At 39.7% G+C, this 19,592-nt stretch overlaps 1 protein-coding gene across 2 annotated transcripts in view; it reads right to left on the minus strand.

Annotated features, from left to right (window-relative positions):
* The window catches only part of Fbxl13 (F-box and leucine rich repeat protein 13), a 205,543-nt gene that overhangs the window by 9,786 nt on the left and 176,165 nt on the right, over positions 1 to 19,592 (minus strand). For both annotated transcript variants that reach the window (XM_045135824.1, XM_012947562.2), the window contains one exon: positions 4,096 to 4,230. In XM_045135824.1, coding sequence (XP_044991759.1) covers positions 4,096 to 4,230 — 135 coding nt within the window. The remainder of the gene's footprint in view (positions 1 to 4,095; positions 4,231 to 19,592) is intronic.

The raw sequence follows: 19,592 nt of genomic DNA on the forward strand, positions 1-19,592 counted from the left end.
TTTGCAGTGCCCATTCTCTCTGTGTCTGACACCCCCCCAAATAAATAAAAATTTAGAAAATTTTTAGATGATTTAAATTTTCTTTATGTATTTGTCAACTTCAGGTTTTTCCTGTTAATTTGTTTGGGTCTTGGTCTTTACGCTTAGAGACTTTCCTCTTGATCGGGCAGTGCTTGAGGAGCTGCTTGTGGTTCGCAGGGTGTGTGTTGGGGTGGGAGAGTGGAAGCTGAGTGCAGGGCTGGTGCTGTTGCGATGCGCCCAACCAGAAGCAGCTGATCAGAGGAAAGTTGGTTTACAGTCTGGAGGGAAAGTTCCATGACAGCAGGAGAAAGATGGTAGAGCAGAGGCTGGGCATCATCACCTCCCTGCCAACATCAGGTGGATCACAGCAGCAGCAGAGTGAGCTGAGCTCTGGCAAGAGGGAGCTGGCTAAAGCACCCAAAAGCCCACCCCCAACAACACACCTCCTCTAGCAAGGCTCCACTTCCCAAGCTAGCATCAGCTGGGGATCAAGCATTTAGAACAAGTTTATGGGGAACACCTCATCCAACCCACCACAGTGCTCCCCTACAGCAATAACACACTCAGTGGTCGTATTTTGTTGGTAACACACTCAGTGGTAGTATTCTTAGGTTTTGTTGTTGTTGTTTTGTTTTGTTTTTGAGGTAGGGTTTCACTCTAGTCCAGACTGACCTAGAATTCACTCTGTAGTCTCAGGGTGGACTCAAACACATGGTAATCCTCCTACCTCTGCCTCCTGAGTGCAGGGATTAAAGATGCACACCGCCATGCCTGGCTCAATGGTAGTATTTTTAAATCTTTCATCTTGGGCTGACCAGGATTTCTAAGAGAGAGCACTCAGCATTCAGTCACTCCATTCCCCTCTGTCACTTCCATGCTGACACTCAAACCCAGGATCTCCCAGCTTAACCCTCTGTTTTAAGATCTGTAGACAATGCGTTGCTAGCAGGAGCAGGGGTTGGAGACATTTTTCGTTGTGAAGACTGGGTGTGTAGGAGGTCAGGTGATAACGACCCAGTGTGTAGAGGGCAGGCATGACATTGAACATCCTGTGGCATGCACTACAACCCCCACCTCTCCTCACTGCAAAGAACTGTCCTGTTTGAAGCTGGAAGCTGGGTGGAGGAAAAAAATGTCCAATCTTTAGTTTGGGATGGGGAGGAACAGCTGCCAAGAGGACATTCAGGAGACTATCTACTTTTCCACAGTCCTTAACTCAGTCTTCCTCATTTCAGACTCCTTCTAACCCCAGCCCAGAAGTCCAAGGTGGTGCCAAGTTTAAAGATCTTATATAAATCAAATGTTTCTTTTCAGCTTTTCAACTGCTGGCTTAAAACGCAAAGCTGTCTCTGGTCTGCTAACTGCATCTACCTACTTTCAAGCTTGTTTCCACCCCTCTTTTGCTTATTCCTCACTCTTCTTCTGTAGTTCTGATAAAATTTCACGATAAATCATAGGTATATATTTATTCTGCCATATTAATACAGGATTCAAGATTTTTATTTTTGTGTATATGTTGTTGTGAGTACTGACACATGCATGCCACACACGTGTGGAGGTCACAGGACAGCCTTAGGTGTTGGTTCTTGCCTTCCACCTTGTTTGAGTCAGGGTCTCTTTGTTGTTGGCCACTGTGTGAGGCTGGGATTCTCCTGTCTCTACCTCTCATCTCAACACCAGAGTGCTGGGATTCCAAACTTGAGCTACTGTGTCCAGTTTTAAGTGGATCCTGGGGATCCAAGCTCAGGTTTTGCACCAACTGACCCATCTCCCCATGCCCAAAACTTTGATTTCTTGTTTATAGTGAGAGGGAGTCAAGTAGCTCTTTTAGGCAGTTAATGTGACTAGGCCCTTGAAAATAAGAAACAGGAATGTCTTTGGGCCCGAATTCTTATGTCTTGCCTAAAGGAGATCTGTTTTTTCACAAACAACTTGGGCCCCTCCTGGGAGGGAGGTCTTTCCTAGGATTTAAATCTAATCCTAACATTATGGTTGGTGAAGCTTAGAATCCAGAACTTGGTGTCATGGCCAGCCTCTTCCTGAGAAAGTCCCTACCTAGCCCAAATCAATTAGTTGTCCCTCAGCTCCCCTGAGCTGAAAGGTAGGCCCACCATCATAAGGTTGTAAATGTGTTTGTGAGGGGAAGGCATGCTCTCTGAGCTGTCTGATCACTTAGGAACATCTAGCTGCTGGTGAGTCTCCCCTCGGCTGAGCCCAGGCCCAGGCTGCCAGAACCAAGGGGACAGCCCCCTAGCCCTTACTTTCTACATGACTCTTTCTCCACATGCAGGAGCCCTTTGAACTCTCCTTTCTGTCCTTTCCATGTTTTTCTAGGCCCACCGTATGAGCTCTCAAGCCATGTGGATGGCTTTCCTTGCTTCTGTACTTTCCTAAATAAATATAATAATTTAATAATTATCCTTCTCATACTTATTCACTTGTTTGTTTAAAATTAGACATGAATCTAGGGTCTGGGGTTCAATGACTTTCTTGAACCCCTAGCACCCCATTACTATGTATATTAAGAGAAAAATAGGCTTACATTGTAGTTTGGAAAGTATGAGTCTATCCTTTCAAAAGGCAAAACACAAGCCCTATGTAACTGTTTATAATCTTTTGTATATATAAGAAATCTGGGGCTGGAGAGATGGCTTAGCAGTTAAGGTGCTTGCCTGCAAAGCCAAAGGACCCAGATTTGATTCCCCAGGATCCACATAAGCCATCTAGATGTACAAGGTGGCACATGCATCTGCAGCTCATTTGCAGTGACTAGAGGCCCTGGTACACCCATTCTCTCTCTATCCACCTCTCTCTGTCTGCCCCCCCCTCGTCTCAAATATAAAAATAAAATACAAAAACATTAAAAAAAAAAAGAAATCTGGAAGAACAAGTATAAGCTGTCAACAATAGTTATGTTTGTTTGATGGTATGACAGCAGATTTTTTACTTTTCCTTATAAGCTTTTATATATAGTCATAATTTTATAATAGGCATTGTTTATTTTAAATATAACTATAAAAAGGAAAATACCAGACACTCAAAAGTATGACCAGGATGGAGAGATGGCCTAGCAGTTAAGGCTGTTGCCTTCGAAGCCCAACAACCAGAGTTTGATTTCCTGGTACTCATGTAAACTAGATGTACAAAGTGGCACATGTGTCTGGAGTTTGTTTGCAGTGGTGGCTGGAGGCCCTAGCTCTCTCTCTCTCTCTCTCTCTCTCTCTCTACATATATATATGTGTGTGTGTGTGTGTGTGTGTGTGTGTGTGTGTGTGTGTGTATACACACACACATATATATACATATACATATATATGTATATGTATGTATATACATACATACACATACACATATATATAATTTTAAGTTATTATATATATAATTATATATACATATATATATATATAAAATTTTAAAATAGTAGACCACAGATTATTATATGAATAATGGAACATTGTTTATCTGACTCCCTTGAGGAAACATATAGAGTGCTATGCTTTTGTTTCACATACTACTTATATACTAATATTAATATAATAATGAAATATTATACTACTTATTACTAAGGTCCATTATCAGAGAAGTTACACATTAACACTTCAATGTTTTTTTAGGAGATATGCTAAATAGTTTTGTCTAGCAGAAACTATAACCCAAGGTTAAGGTTATATTGCCTTGTAGGATATTAGCCAATTTTAAATATAACCTGAGAATCATGATCCATCATTCTTTCTTCAGTTCTTATAAACACAAAGATTTTTTTTTCTAATGCTGTGTGTACTGGCTTTATTATTTGGTTGGTTCTCTCATTAATTATTTAAATAAATTTTTGACATAATATTTGCATGAGAATGATATTTTTATCTTTTTGAAATTCTACTTTGACACAAGTGAAATGTTCAAGTTATTTCCAATTTAAGATTAGGAAAAAAAAATCTAATGCTCACCTCAGACAAGTCTGAAACAGACAAAACAAAACCCAGGTTGTATGTCAAGTAGACCCCCAGCTGCCCTTCCTGGGTTCTTTGGTGGTTCTTCCCTTTAACAGGTCTGAGCTCTGACTGCCGCACATACCTTTGGACATCCTGCAATGCTGAGCGATGTGACGTGGGTGCAGTAAATGGCCACTACTTTCAAAATCTCATCTGTCAACTGGGGACAATAAGAGACATCCAAGTGTTCTAAGAACAGCGAGGCTTTGCAGAATGCCTGCAAGAAATTCCAAGGTCACAGGTCTTTTTGTTGATTTTTCCTTAGTTGAATTCAAATGCCATATACATCTAAACCCTTCCTACCCACAGTAGTTTACTTATGCTATAGTGCAGGTCCTGAAATGGAGATGTTTCCACAAATAAAACGCAGGACAACAAAACACTGTGTCCAAAATCTCTTTGTAGCAAAAGACATACACATCAGGTTAACAGCTTAGTGATATTCAATTCCCTGCCAACACAATTTTTTTTTTTCTGAAATCATCTCTAATGAAAATTGACTCACATGTTAGTAATTATTAGGTTCTTAGTCAGCTAAATGAGTAGAGAAACAGAAATGTGAATGTAAGATTAGACAAACACTGGGGGACCAAAGTAGAAAGTAATATAAGGAATTAGTTTTAACTGCACTTGAGTTTTAGCTTTATTTCCACAGGTATTACGTCTGAAGACTTAGCAAGTCACTTTACCTTTCTGAGACTCACTTTCCTTTTCTAACTAAGGAAAGCAATACTGGCTCAATAGCACTGTTTTGAAATGTCATAATGTCCATCCGAGATTTCTAGGTCTAGAAAAAGCCCAGAAGTCATTATGCATTTTTCCTCTCATCTCAATATTCATAAATGTTCAATCTTACTTTTCAGTGGAAAAAAAAAGAAATGGCTGAAATATAGCTTATTAGTAGAGCACTTGTCTTAACATGTGTGAGGCCCTAGGTTCAGTTCTTAGCACTGCAAAAACAAACACACAAAAACATGTGAAAAAATAACAGCTTACAACTCAACAGTTATAGAAGAACAGAATGACCTGTAAACGTTAACCTAAATCTGTAATTGTGAAAATAATGAACCAAGATGAATAGAACCTAGAAACCATGAGCACTTCAAGGTAACACTTAAGGAAAAGTCCCTCCCCAACCCAGTATCAATTATAACCTTACATGTTCAGTCTCCCCAGAGGTTTTGTCTTGCTCAGAAGCAGCTCGATTCTGAGAACACTGAATTAGAGACCTCAGTACATGACAGTTTGCACTAATGATAGTCACAAGTCCCAGAGTTTTGAACTCTAGTGGGGTCCTATTAGGGTATCCTTTATTTCCGTGTAAGCATACATGTCCTTTGGACTACACGTCATTTTGCTCTCAGGACAAGAAGGCCTGGGTGTCAGATGAGTTCATGGTCACCAGGCTGACTCAGTGGGCCTCTCTCCTACTGCTTATGTCATTTCGTCTCAGTTGGGTCAGGGTAAGATGGGGAGGAAGTAGTGTGCAAGTTCCTGGAAGACGGGGCGATCCTAGGAGTGGCCGATCAGCGCTGCTGGCAGGACCCAAACTATAGCGTCACCCAGAGGGACCAAAATCCTGCTGTGTGCGCTACTGTCTCTTTAAGCCAATTCTCACCGGAGGAAGTTGTAATAGCGCCATATCAAATAATATATAATAACAACACAATTATTCCATGACACAAAATAAGCCCTTCATAAACTTTCAGTAGTACAAACTTTAGCAATCCATGTACTAAAACTGGAATCATACAGCTAAGATTAGCTTGGTGTATGGAAAAGGGTGACATGCGGCCATGGTCCAGGAAGGAGGAAAAAGGTCAGGAAGTTATACAACATGGGTACTAGAGTTAATAACAGCATGACACATGCTTGAACACTGCTAAGTACATGTTTTAAAGTTTCAGTGCAAAAATAAAAGCTTATGAGATGGTGGGTATGTTAATTAGTGTTATATAGCCACTCTACAGGGTTCACATATATTGATTAATCATGTTGCACTTCATAAACACACAATTTTTGTCAACTGAAGCTCTTAAAGCATTAAAAAAATAAAAATATTAACTATTATGGAAATCTATGTATGGCATCAGTAATAATGAATGCACACACAAAAAAACCAAATGATGTGATTATTCAACATTAAATCATCTTTTTTTGACCACAACAACCAACAGTGATCACTCCTTCCTCTGACCTCATGCAAAACTCATGTTTTCCAACTGATTTCTCACTTAGCATATTTGACTCATCCCTGTATGGTAACTAGCTTTGCACAGAAATCTGTCTTGTCTAGCAACTATGCAGTGTCCAAAACCTTCCATTCTCCACCACTCAGGAGATAGAAAGGTCCCTGTCACTGGAGACAAGCAAGCATGAAGCCTACCCAGGGTGGTACAGAAGAGACTCCACCTTTGAATGACTAGAATCATTGGCCATAAGTCTCAGCTCAATTTTAAATAATAATAATACAGCAAGTCTCTTGTGATACTGTCTGGAACTCTGCCAGCTTTAATACCAGTTCACAAGCATCATATTTAGAACAGGGGAACAATAAACATAGGTGGTTGGCTGGTACTTCATAGGTACCTTCCAGAAAACTAAGTCTGTCTTAATAATACCAGATTTCTTATGTTGCAATGAGTGCAATGAATGTTTTCTGCTTACAGAATGGGTAGAGTTTGTGGAACCAAAAAAATTTATAGCAAGAAAGAATTAACTAAAGAGTGATTTACTGAAGGGGAAATTCAAGACTCTTAAGAGTATGAACCCCCCTCCCTTCTAGTAGCTTATGCAATGCCTTTGAACTACTTGAATCAGCTCCACGTTATGTCTTGTTAAAAATCTCTAATATTATTTGAAGCTGAATTTCTCAGAGGCTTAAAATTACATGACTTTAAAAGTGATCTTAGGGCTGGAGAGATGGCTTAGTGGCTAAGGTGTTTGCCTGCAAAGTCTAAGGACTCATGTTCGACTCCTCAGATCCCATGTAAGCCAGATACACAAGGTGACACAAACACGCAAGGCCGCACATTAGCACAAATGGCACACACATCTAGAGTTTGATTACAGGCGCTGGAAGCCCTGGCACACCCATTCTCTCTCTCTCATAAAAAAAAAAATACAAAATATGATCTCAGAGTTTCTGATATAGTCACAGTAGCATTATCATCCATGGAAAGATCTGAGGCTCAAAGACTGGTACAAGATGTATGCTGCATCAGCTGCAAACCTGAGAATTAAGGTCAGAACTGTTATCTTAGAATTCATATTTCCCTTTAGAGACATGTAAGTCATACTAAGTATTTAGGTCCGTAGACATATTTCAACATAATCTCTTACGGAATCCTGTTTGCCTTACAGATAAAATGATAATGCGCACTTCTGGTCGGCAGAACTGCTCACATATCAATGTGGCTGATTTTCTTTTCTTGGAAAATGCAATGCCAACCTTCTTTTTAAGTAAGTCTTTTACAGTGAAGATGAAGAGAAAATGAAAACACGGTCAAGTTTGGCTCCCCTCCAGTTTAATTGTCATGTTTTCCTATGGATTGGCAATTGTAAAGAAAATTTCCAAATCATTGAATCTAATCACTTTTCCATGTCTTCTGAGCTGAGTAACAGTTATGAGTTTAATGACTACATTCTTAAATTGGGTATGTATAGGAAACCAAGTTCCACTCATGTCATAACTTGCCCTAAAAAAAAAACCAAAAACCACTCACCAGGCATGGTGTGTGGTGGCCCAGGCTCAGGAGGCAGAAGTAGGAGGATCACCATGAGTTTGAGGCCATCCTGAGACTATGTAGTGAATTCCATTCTGGCTTGAGCTAAAGCATGGTCTATACTCATAACACTCTCTCTTGATTATTTGTCTTGTTAGGTCCCTGTTAGTTCTACTACAAGGCTCCCCTACCCCTTTGTTAATAATTCTGGGAAAAAAATGTGTTAAAAAGAACCAATTTGTTTAATGAAGACTATTTTGGGCTGCCTCAAAGGCTAAAAACACAAGTTCCACAATATTAAGTATATAATTAGGTGCAAAACCCCAGTTTTGGGGGCCTCATAAGTCTATGTCATCCATGTGAGGTACATTTCACCAAAGATGGCCTCTTTCCTGGGAAGCATCGGCAGAGGTGGGAGGGGCCCCCACCTGGGCCAGGCAGACTGCGCAATCTGAGGCCTGCCATGTGTGAGCGCACCTTTGCTCCCACTCCCCCTGCTGGGAAGCCAGGCCAAGCCAGATGTAGTTCACTAAGGCTCAGCCTCAGAGGGGCATCCTACTTTTCAGTATGAAAAGGACAGGGAAGGAAGAGGGGGGTAAAGCCAAAACCCAAAGCAAGCATTACCAAAGATACTTGCACAAAGAAAGGTGTTGCAAAATTATATGGGAGAGAAGTTTTGTGATCAGTAATTCCTCCATTTGCAGAAATGATTCCTCCAAATTCTTATTATTGTTTCTTTCTTGTTGTCTACTTGTATGATAGCTACTTATGTAATCGTCTTTTGTGTTGACCATAGATTTTGGAGGGCAGAGTTCATGTTCAGTGTATCCTGTGGCCCCAACACCTGGTGTTCAGATGAGTTCAAACAGGAAGTGCCCACGGGGGTAGAGAATGCTTCTTTGCACAAGGGAAGAGAATGAGCTCCCCGTAGATGCTGAGAGCCCTGGAGAGCGCATTAAAGTCCTATCCTTCCTCTGTTCTGTCCAGGGTCTGGGGACTTGCTGACTTGGGTTCAGATCTTGCTACTAGAAGTTCTGTATCTCTGGATAAATTATCCAGTCTTTCAAGGTCCTAACACTCGCCTTTCCACTGTGGGAATGAGCACAATGGTACCTTTAGAAGGCACCTTCTTCGTGAGCTATTGAGAAGATTGAGTTCATATGAGCAGAGCAATTCAAAAGTTCTTGGCATAAAATAAGCAGTAAGTAAGTGCATTTAATAGTTTATCAGATTCTCTGTGGCTGTGATTGCCAAAGTTTTAAAATCACAAACACCATAGTTGAAATATTTTGAGCATATGCTCTCAATAAATGTATATTATGTACTGTGTAAGTCATGGAGGTATTCAACTGATTATATGTCATATATTATAAACATATATAAGCAAATAGGATATTCAACTAATAATATGTCCTATATTATAAACATATGTAAGCAAGTAAAATATGAGATAAAAGTAAATCTAAATAAAACTCTTAGAAATAATAGTATTTCTGAAGCACTGTCCCTCTCCTCCACAAAGACTGATTGATACACTCATGGCTCCACAGTGAATACCAATAATCCCACTGAGGAGGGCCCTCAGTGGAATGGGGGAGGCAGAGGGGAGATATAAGAGTCTAACCTGATGGGGGCTGGAGAGATGGCATAGCGATTAAGGAGCTTGTCTGCAAGGCCAAAGAACCCAGGTTTGAATCCCTAGAACCTAAGCAAGCCAGATGTGCAAGGAGGTCCATACGTCTGGAGTTTGTCTGCAGTGGCTGGATGCTCTGGTGTGCCCATTTTCTCTCTCTCTCTCTCCTTCCTCTTCCTCCTTCTCCTCCTCCTCCTCTCTGCCTCTTTCTTTCTTTCACTCAAATAAATAAATAAAAATAGAATATTTTAAAAAGGGTATAACCTGATGGGAATATGACCTACATATGATATGTTCATATAGTAAAGTGCATAATTAATAAAATAATGAAATCCTGGTATTTCATTATAACCCCAAGATACTGTCTTTCTTATTTGCTAGATAAATGCTTTCTCTAGAGGCACTTGCTGAACAATAGTACATGTTTGGTTGTCACTAAAGCTTGATGGTTTACTGACTTCACAGATTTAGGGAATTTGGTAAAAATCAAGGGAATTGTTTTTTAAATATAAAATGTGACAGGTACAGGGAAAGAAAGCAAGCGGTGAGGGGGAGGTGAGGGACAGAAAAGATAAGCAGTGAGAGGACATACATTGCAAAAACTTAGAGAAGAATAAGAAAGACCAAGACAAAATATCTTTGAATTATATTTGGTAAGTTAAAATTTGTTGAAAATTTTCAGAAACGTTTCTGGCTTTAGATTGTTGTCTACAAGATAAAAATGAGGCAGGGTTGAAACAAATGTTAATCAAATGTTTTCCTTGTGGTCAGTGGAATAATCCCACTTTTCCATTCTTCATGATAAGTGGTGCAATTACCTACATCCTCCCCTGAGCCCTGCTTGGAGAAGAAGGGTGGAAAAATTACATAAGCTATAGTGATTAGCTACATAGGGTTCATAGATTTATGCAGACACATTTGCTACCACTGAACTATACCCCTGTGTGGGTTGATAGGTTTCTATTTGCACATCCTCCTGTCCTTTTTAAAAAATATATCATCTACATCTATATTTGTATATCTATCTGTATATATATTTTTTCTCAAGAAAATGCCAACTCAGAACACTTACTCTTGGCATGACCTCTTGCATTTAAGAATCTTTAAGAAAGAGTGACTTCATGAACTATTAGCACTGCCTTTACTCTTTTAGGATAGAATAAAAGATGACCTAGTCAGTGGAGGCCACCAGACTGGTAGAAAAACAGAGAGCTTGAAATCTAAGAAAGTTGTGTCTATGTGATGTTGAACACATTTTTTAAAATTTTGTTATTTATTTATTTGCAAGCAAAGTGAGACAAAGAGGGAGAGAGGGAAGGGGAAAGAGAGAGAGAGGGAGAATGGTCATGCCAGGGCCTCCAGCCACTGCAAAGGAACTCCAGATACATACTCCATTTTGTGCATCTGGCTTTACATGGAAACTGGGAAATCAAACTTGAGTCCTTAGGCTTTGCAGGTAAATGCCCTAATCACTGAGAAATCTCTCCAGCCTCATGAGCACATTTTTTTAATTTATCTTATTTTTTATTAGCTTTATTTTTTTTATTAGTTTTCTATTCAGCAAACACAGGCAGTTTGGTACCATTATTAGGCTCATCCGTGACCTACCCATGAGCACATTTTTTTAACCTCAACTTTCTCATCTGTAAGAAGAGAATAAAAACAACTTGAGCCAGGCATGGTGGTGCACGCCTTTAATCCCAGCACTTATGAGGCAGTGGTAGGAGGATCACTGCAAATTCCAGGCTATCCTGAGACTATATAGTGAATTCCAGGTCAGCCTGGCCTAGAGCGAGACCCTACCTCAAAACACAAACAAACAAACAAACAAAAATAACAATAACTTGAACTATCTCATAGGCTTACTAGGAGATGGAAAGAACATGTGGTCTCCAGACATGCTTGTCAGAAATTAGATCCATCACACAAGCTGACTGTTATCAGTCAATGGTGGACCCAGAACGATCGTGACAATGATGTGTGTCACTTTAAAGTCTGGGAACATCACCTTTAAATTGACGAAGGCTTGGCAAAGAAATATGGTGAGCAAAGTCTAACTGCAAATGACAGACAGAGCAGGTGATTAGAAACCAGAATCTCGGAGCTGCAGCCTCTATACCCTGCACAAGTGCTGACTCACACTAGGCAAGGCACGGTGGGAAAATCCCAGGAGCGTCACCATAAGAGGGATCAAAAACAGATTGGCCACTTAGGTTTAAGAAGTAAAATAAGCATAAACTCATACTGTGGTAGGAAAGAGGAATCCTCATGTTTATTTTCCCTTTCTTTTTGTTTTGGTCTACAGACAGTCTGACAACCTTTGTTTAACTCTGGGAAGTTTCATCTTACACAGGATAAACTAATATCCCTGGGGTTGCTCACAGGGCAGGAAAGTTCTCCTGAGGATGATCTTGTTTTTAACACATTCCCATATAGGTCTTCTCTGTGGACACTCAGTGTGAAAATAACAGATGTTCAGTTCATTTAGCAAATTCAGCAGAACTTCAGTTGTCCAAAGTAATTCTCCTCAGTGGGAATGAGCAAAATGCCAAGCCTGATATAAGGCATTCTCAGCTTCAGCTGTTTCTTAGCCAAGAAAACATGGTGCCCATGACTCTGAGATCCCCTGGAACCTTACAGGCTGTGGGAATCTGACATAATGTCAAATCCCACATCCTTTGAAGTCTGGCAAGTTTCAAATTCTATTGAGCTGCCTTTACAATTGGAACCATATTAGTGTCAAGAGCAACACCAGAATGCTGAGTTTATTGCCTTTTCTCATGGCCTTTGAAGAAAGGCTAATGCCCCGGTGTCTTGTCAAGAGTTGGTCTGGTATTCCCAGTTGATTCCAGGTGCCTTGAGTCTCTGGGGATTGGCTATTTTATGACAAAGTTCAGCGTGGATAGTCAATGGACAAGGATTTCTGAATTCAGCTCTTAATTGTTTCTGGTTTAATGGATGTTGCTTTTACAGCAAAGTGTCAGATGGCTACCTCTTTAATTCTACCAGAGAAATTATTTAGCTTCTTCCCCTAAAACACTTCAAAACAATTTGATGTCCACGACCCACTTGGATCTTCATCATAGAACTTTCTCCCAGTCACATTTCCCAATGCTAACCAGGAGTACAGGATGGCAGTAAACTTCCCTGAACAGTGGAGCCAAATGTCTGCATGATCCACCTCTCTGTACAGGACAGCTCAGAGCTCTGCTGCGGTGGCAAAGGCTGATCAATAAGATCATTTGGACAGGAATCCTGCTTGTGGCTTCTCTTGCAAACCATGAAGAGAACTTCATCCCCGGAGAAGAGGTGGAGTTAGAGAAAGTCTCATACTTTGATGATTCTTGAAGGATTTAATCTTGGAAACTAAAGAGAAACTGATGTTGATCTTTGAATTGTTGCTAGGAAAGACAGCTCATTTAACCCATCTTTGGCATTGTGAGTCAGTATGTGTCAAAGGCTATTGAAATCAATTTTGGGTGAACACTGGAGGGTGGAGATATCAACAAATAAAAATGATAGAATCTTGCAGAAACATTTTGTAACTAGTTAAAAAGCATAGTGGATCAAAGCAAGTATTTAAGATCAGAATAATGCAGCTTTGCTGTTAGCGTCCGTGAATTCCACCTTTCTTAACCTCTGGAGCAGGCTGGACAGGTAGAGGCCTTTCTGGGGAAGAAGATTGTTGTTGAATGAGGTGAGTACGTCAGACCTCACGGATATGAGGACCACAGATGCCTCACAAGTTCTCAGGCTTTCACTTCTCAGGCACAGGCAGTCTAAGGCAAGCCCAGATCCTCCTCAGACTCCACTAAGAGGAGAGCCACCCCTACAAACCCACCTAAATCCCTCAACACTCCTGGGTCCTGTGCCAGCTGCAAGCCAGACACACAGCAGTGGGTCCTGCTCTGCTGTCCCCCCAGCGATGAGGCAGGGCCTGGCTTGTCCTGCAGAGCTGCCCTTCCCTTTTCTCCTTCCGTATCTCCTTGTCTACCTCCTTTCTATTTGAAAAGAAAATCTGTTACTAAAAGTCAATTAAAAATAAGTTCATGATGCAAGAGAATGGATAAGGAGGACAGCAGAACACGTTGAAGAGTAAAGAAGAGAACATATTATATCAAGCATTCAAGCAGCTAGTGCAAAACTGAGGGTCTCAGAAGAGAGGCGCCCCAAGAAGACAATGAGCAGAAGGTAGAGCTGGCAGTTGTCTGTGGTCATCAGATACTACATCTTTAAATTCACCACTGAAACCACCTTCCAGGTACCAGTCAGCCAACTTGTGACGACTACAAAGCCCAAGGCAGGCGCAAACGACGGGGCAGCAGGAGAACCTGAGCCACCCACATGCCTTCCATCTCTGCACTGTATTCTGGGTTGGGGGCTTTAAAATGCAAACATTCATCTCTGACAGTGATATCCTCTTTATACTTAATACTCTTTTCTGGGGAGACACCTGCACTAGCTCTCTATAATCAGGGCACCCCTGACAGACCAAAGACCAATTACACCAGAGTTCTCCTTGGAGAACCCCAATGAGTTTATTGGTCTTTCTTACGGAAGGAACATGGGTGAGGGGTTACTTACGGAAGGAACATGGGTGAGGGGTTACTTACAGGTGCTTGGAGACCCAAAACAGGCACAGCATTGAAAAGTGTCATCCCAGCATTGTTTAGACAGAGCTTCTAATGCTGTGATGGCCCACCCTGTATACACTCATCTCCCCTGAGACCTCATGCAGCAGTGCAGACTGCTGGCACAGGGGTGCCTAAGACCTCAGGTGAGATCCCACATTCCTTCTGAAGTGGGGAGGGTCAACAGGCCTCATTTCAAAAGTCTCTGTGTGTGGTCACATCTGTATCTGGTCAAGATGTCAATAGTTATTTTTCTCAAAGGACTCCTTTACACAACCGGGGGCTGATATCTGGGTTTGATGAACAATCTAAGTCTTGAATCTTCTCTTCCTAGTTAACAATTAGAGGTTATTGCAGGATTTAGTATGGGAATACAACAGGAATCTTCCTTCTGATCCTTTTTGCCTACTGGTTTCTCTTCCGCCAAGATTCATTCAGTCTTACCCACATGTGAATGGAAGGTGAAGGGCATGAAGCCGCTGTGTGTGTGTGTGTGTGTGTGTGTGTGTGTGTGTGTCATTGAGTTTGTGATAGAAGTGTATAAGGATTTAGACTAAACAAAGGTGAAAATAGTTTCTTTCTGGAGCTTTGGACCATATATATAATTTAGCCTTAGCACTGTTAAGTAAGTGCCGGAATGGGTATGCTTGCATGCTAGATAGTCTACTCATATTAATGGCAATTTGGAAAATGTTCAATTTTACAATTTCAATGAACTAATGACCCATTTTCTAATTCTCATCCTTTTTTTCTGAAATAGCAATGAACATGTGGTATTACACCATTTTTTAGTCAGATATATAGTTGTCTCTAGAAAAGACATTATGTCATTCAAAAGACTGAAAGTGAGTAAACTATTTCTTCATAGAACATATTCTATACTATCCTCTTGATCATGAGGAATAATTTGGCTCTCAAGATTACCTATGCTTAAATATGCACAAATAAATTATTAAACTATTATACTAATAATATTTAACTTACTAGTAAATGTTGTTTTCTTGGATAAATAAATAAATAATAGTAATTATTGATAACAGTATTTGCACATTTACTCCACTATCACAAACCATGCTGAGCACTACTTAGATGTTTTATACAGTTTAGTACTCAGATTGGCCTCAAAATCATGATGCTTCATCTGCTCTAGAATGCTGAATTACATGCACTACCATGGCCAATCTAGTTGTCATATTTTAAGTGATTTTTTTTAAAAATCAAAAGAATAATATCCTATGGCACACAAATTATATAAAATTCAAACTTCAGTGTCCATATGTAAAGTTTTATTAATTCAGCCCTCTCATTTGTTTATATAGTGTCTATGGATAATTCCATGGTATCATGACAAATTTGAGTAACTGACAAAGACCATATGGCCTGGCAAAACCTATGTGAGCTAACCCTTTACAGAAAGATTTACAGGAAGCTTACCAAAAAAGCTGGGTCCTATTCTAGATTGCTTCTTGCTGTCTGCTTCACAAATGCATTCACTATAGCAGCAAAGGATTGTTGCGAAGCTAAATGAATTATTTAACATCTTGTCCAGGTAAGAAGCAAAAAGGATGTAAAATTAGGTCTTGATGACCAGGCACACATCCTTACATGTTATCATTATGTTTGTTGTGAGAGAACTAGTCTGTATACTTTCATAGGGAAAAGAACCTTGTTGTTTATATGGATAACTAATTTTTAAAATTAAAATATAACTTATTCACAAACTAATTTTTATCATTTCCTTTGAATATTGGACATGATTTATTGTGTTAGTTTAGAAGCATATGCATATGTATATATGATAATATCATAGCATCTCCATGTACAATTTGGGTATAAAAATATGTACTTTGACATATATTCAGTGCATTCTGTCATCTAATAGTATATACTGAAGTGTATGTACATATATATGCATACATATATGCATATCCTTCAGTGCATACATATGCATCAGTTTTTGTGGTAATAATGAATAATAAAGAAACCTGAATTTCTCCTAATGCTCTTGCTTTTTTTAAATTAAGTATATACTTTGTATGGACACACCATGTGTTGATACCATCACTTCCCTCCTCCCTGTCCCCATTCCACTGAGGGATGGCATTCCCCATGGGGATGTGGATTATGAACTCTGAGAGCAGCTAATGCCTTTTCTTAATCAGTAACTTCAACCTACCAACAGCAGAGTAATCAAAGTGTTGTCCAGTTCAAGGTTTTCACTCACAGGTAATTTTCATAAAGAAAAATGTACATATTCATATGTATGCATGTTACATGAGTGTATGTATAGCATACATCATTTTCATAAAGGAGTATAAAAAAGTAAATAAATACCTGGATTTATTCCATTGCTTCTATCAAGACAGTTTATGATAGAACTTCCAACTTATTGGTATTATAACATCCCCATGTAAACCAATTCCTCTGCTAAACTTGCCATTTTGTTATTTAACTAAAGTCATAAAATACTCAAGGAAAATGTTTCTTAAGAAATGCTTAACTGGGGCTGGAGAGATGGCTTAGCGGTTAAGCACTTGCCTGTGAAGCCTAAGGACCCCGGTTCGAGGCTCGGTTCCCCAGGTCCCATGTTAGCCAGATGCACAAGGGGGTGCACGCGTCTGGAGTTCGTTTGCAGAGGCTGGAAGCCCTGGCGCGCCAATTCTCTCTTTCTCTCTATCTGTCTTTCTCTCTGCCTGTCCCTCTCAAATAAATAAATAAAAAATTTAAAAAAAAAAGAAATGCTTAACTGTGCTATAACAAACATCTCTTCCAAAAGGACTTTCCAAAGTACCAAATAATTTTACTTTAGCATAATCATTGAACATCTAATATTCTCAGAAAAGAAAGAAAGCTGGGGAAATAATGAAAGCCAGATCCTGAAGGCCAATTCATCTGAGGCTCCTGACACATAATCCACAGTGCTGTGGCTCCAGTCAAATGCTACATGAGGTCATGTTTCATTCTTATTATGTTTATGACTCTTGCAAAACCTATCCAGGGCACAAACCTCTTCATTTTCTCATTAGTTATATTAAATACATGAAAAATATCAGTGCCTTATGCTGTAAGGAGACCATCTCTTATAGCTATCTTTCATAAGTAATAAGAGGGAATTCTTAGAAAATTGTGGACAATCTAAGCATTTCAACTTAAACAACGTCAACTCTTCCCCCCTCATGTAAATCCAGATAAGGAATTGTGAAATTGGTTCTTGGGTCACTTTCTCCTCCCCACTCTTCTTCTATTTCCTTTTGAGACTTTGGGCTTGGAGGAGCCAAGGAAGAAAAAAAATTGCCACATACCTGGGAGTGTGAGTTCTGTAAGAGATAAAACTAGTCAAAAGCTAACACACACACACACACACACACACACACACACACACACACTTACACAAACACATACACCAAAAGCAGTGAGGGGGGAAATAGTTAGGAGGGATAATGAGATATAAAAATTTCCTGTCCACAAATGGGAATAGAACATCTTATCTTGTACAAGTAATAATTAAATAATTCTGTGTTCCTATGTATCTGAATCCCTTATTTCTTTTTTAAAATATCTTTTAGATCATTGAAAATATATAAAGAGTACTTTTTAAAAGATTAATCCTGAAAAGAATATGTACTAAAATTCAGCTGTATGATCATGTAGTTAGCATATGAGTGAATATTTTCACCTAAAATACCTACCACCTAAAAATAGTACAGTTTTTAGGCACCAGGGGGATTGGCAGTGGGGAGGGGACTGCCTGGAGTCTACAGACTTAAAAACAAATAGCAGAAAATTTTAGTTTTCTGATGTCTAGTTTCACAGAACATTTAAAAAAAAATGGATATTAAGAGTCTATTGTCAGGACCATGGCATGGCTTCTAGTTATTGATCAAATATAATTGGTCATGCTAAGAAATATAATCTGACATTACAAATGCTACTATTTTAACTGTTTATTTGGGGCTACAATTCCCTCAATTTAAACATTTATTAAACATCCACAATTACCCACAACTCAAAGCTGAAGAGATGGCTTAGCAGTTAAGGCACTTGCCTGTGAAGCCTAAGAATGCATGTTTGAATCTCCAGGTCCCACATAGCCAGACGCACAGTGACACAAGCACACAGTGTCACACATGTGTCTGGAGTTCATTCACAATGATTGAAAGGCCCTGGCATGCCCATTTTCTCTCTCTCTCTCCCTCTCTCTCTCTGTCTCTCACTCAAAATTAAAAAAAAAATAAATAAATAAACACAACTAACCACTAGAGCTACTAACTCAAATAGGGGATGGTCTTTTCTCTCAGGGGACCTAGAATCACACCATAGAGCTTAGTGTCCCAGCTTCAGTACTACTGACATTTAAGTGGAATCATTCTTTGTTGTGTATTGTAATATCACCCCTAGCCCATAGATCTATGGCTAAGTCAGTGAGTGGACTGATGGATGCTTGCATGCATGAATAGACGGTTGGTGGATGGGTACACATTGTAAATATATATGTATTAACTATTATATTATACCTCATAAATAAATATGTACAACTATAAAGAAAGAAGGCAAGAAATCTCCCTAAAATAATCTGAGAGGAAAACAAACTCAGAATAGGGTATTTAGCCCCAAAGACCCCCAGAGCCTGGCTTTCTGCTTTGTACAAGGCCCAGTTTCCTGGAGGAGTATTGACTTATTTGGAACCAAGAATCACCAGGAAGAAAGCTGAGCATTTTTAATGGTAAAGCACCACGTTAACATTGAGTCTCAGTGATAAACTCATTCATGATGGTGCTTAATTGTTGTTTGTTTAAGGGTCTCACATATTATAGGCTGGCTTTGAACTCACTATACAGCAAAGGATGCTTTTGACCTTGAACTTCTGATCTTCCGGCCTCCACCTCCCAAATTGTGAGGGATTATAGATGTGTTCCATCATGCCTAGCTGTTGATCAATCCCAGAGCTATATGTATGCTAAGAAAGCACTCTACCAACTCTACCAACTCTATCCCAGCTCCTGTTCTGTTTTAATCACCTTGGGTCTGGGCTAAGGTAGTGGCTCAGTGGGTGAAGTAAAATATGAGGAATGGAATTCAGATCCCCATCACCACATAAAACCCAGGTGTGGTTGGGCATGGTGGCACACTCCTTTAATCCCAGCACTCATGAGGCTGAGGTAGGCGGATCACTGTAATTTTGAGACCAGCCTGAGACTCCATAGTGAATACCAGGTCAGCCTGGGCTACAGCAAGACCCTACCTCAAAAAAACGAAAAAAATTAAAATAAAATAGGGCCAGGTGTGGCTACTACACATTGTAATTTCAGGTCTGGGAAGGCAAAGAAGGGAGAATCCTGAGGGCTTGCTAGTCTAGTTGAACACATAAACTCTGGGTTCAATTCAAGACCCTGTTTCAAACTAAGGAGGAAAGCAACTGAGAAAGACATTTGACACTTACTTCAGACTTCCACACACACATACACAAATATTCACACATACACATGTGTGGAAACATGTATACAATACACATACTATATAAACACACATAAAAACCCTTTGGTCTAGCATCTTATCAAATATGTTTTTAAATCCTGACCCTATTACATGA

Source organism: Jaculus jaculus, chromosome 16 (genome assembly GCF_020740685.1).
Source record: "Jaculus jaculus isolate mJacJac1 chromosome 16, mJacJac1.mat.Y.cur, whole genome shotgun sequence".
NCBI classification, from domain to species: Eukaryota; Metazoa; Chordata; class Mammalia; order Rodentia; family Dipodidae; genus Jaculus; species Jaculus jaculus.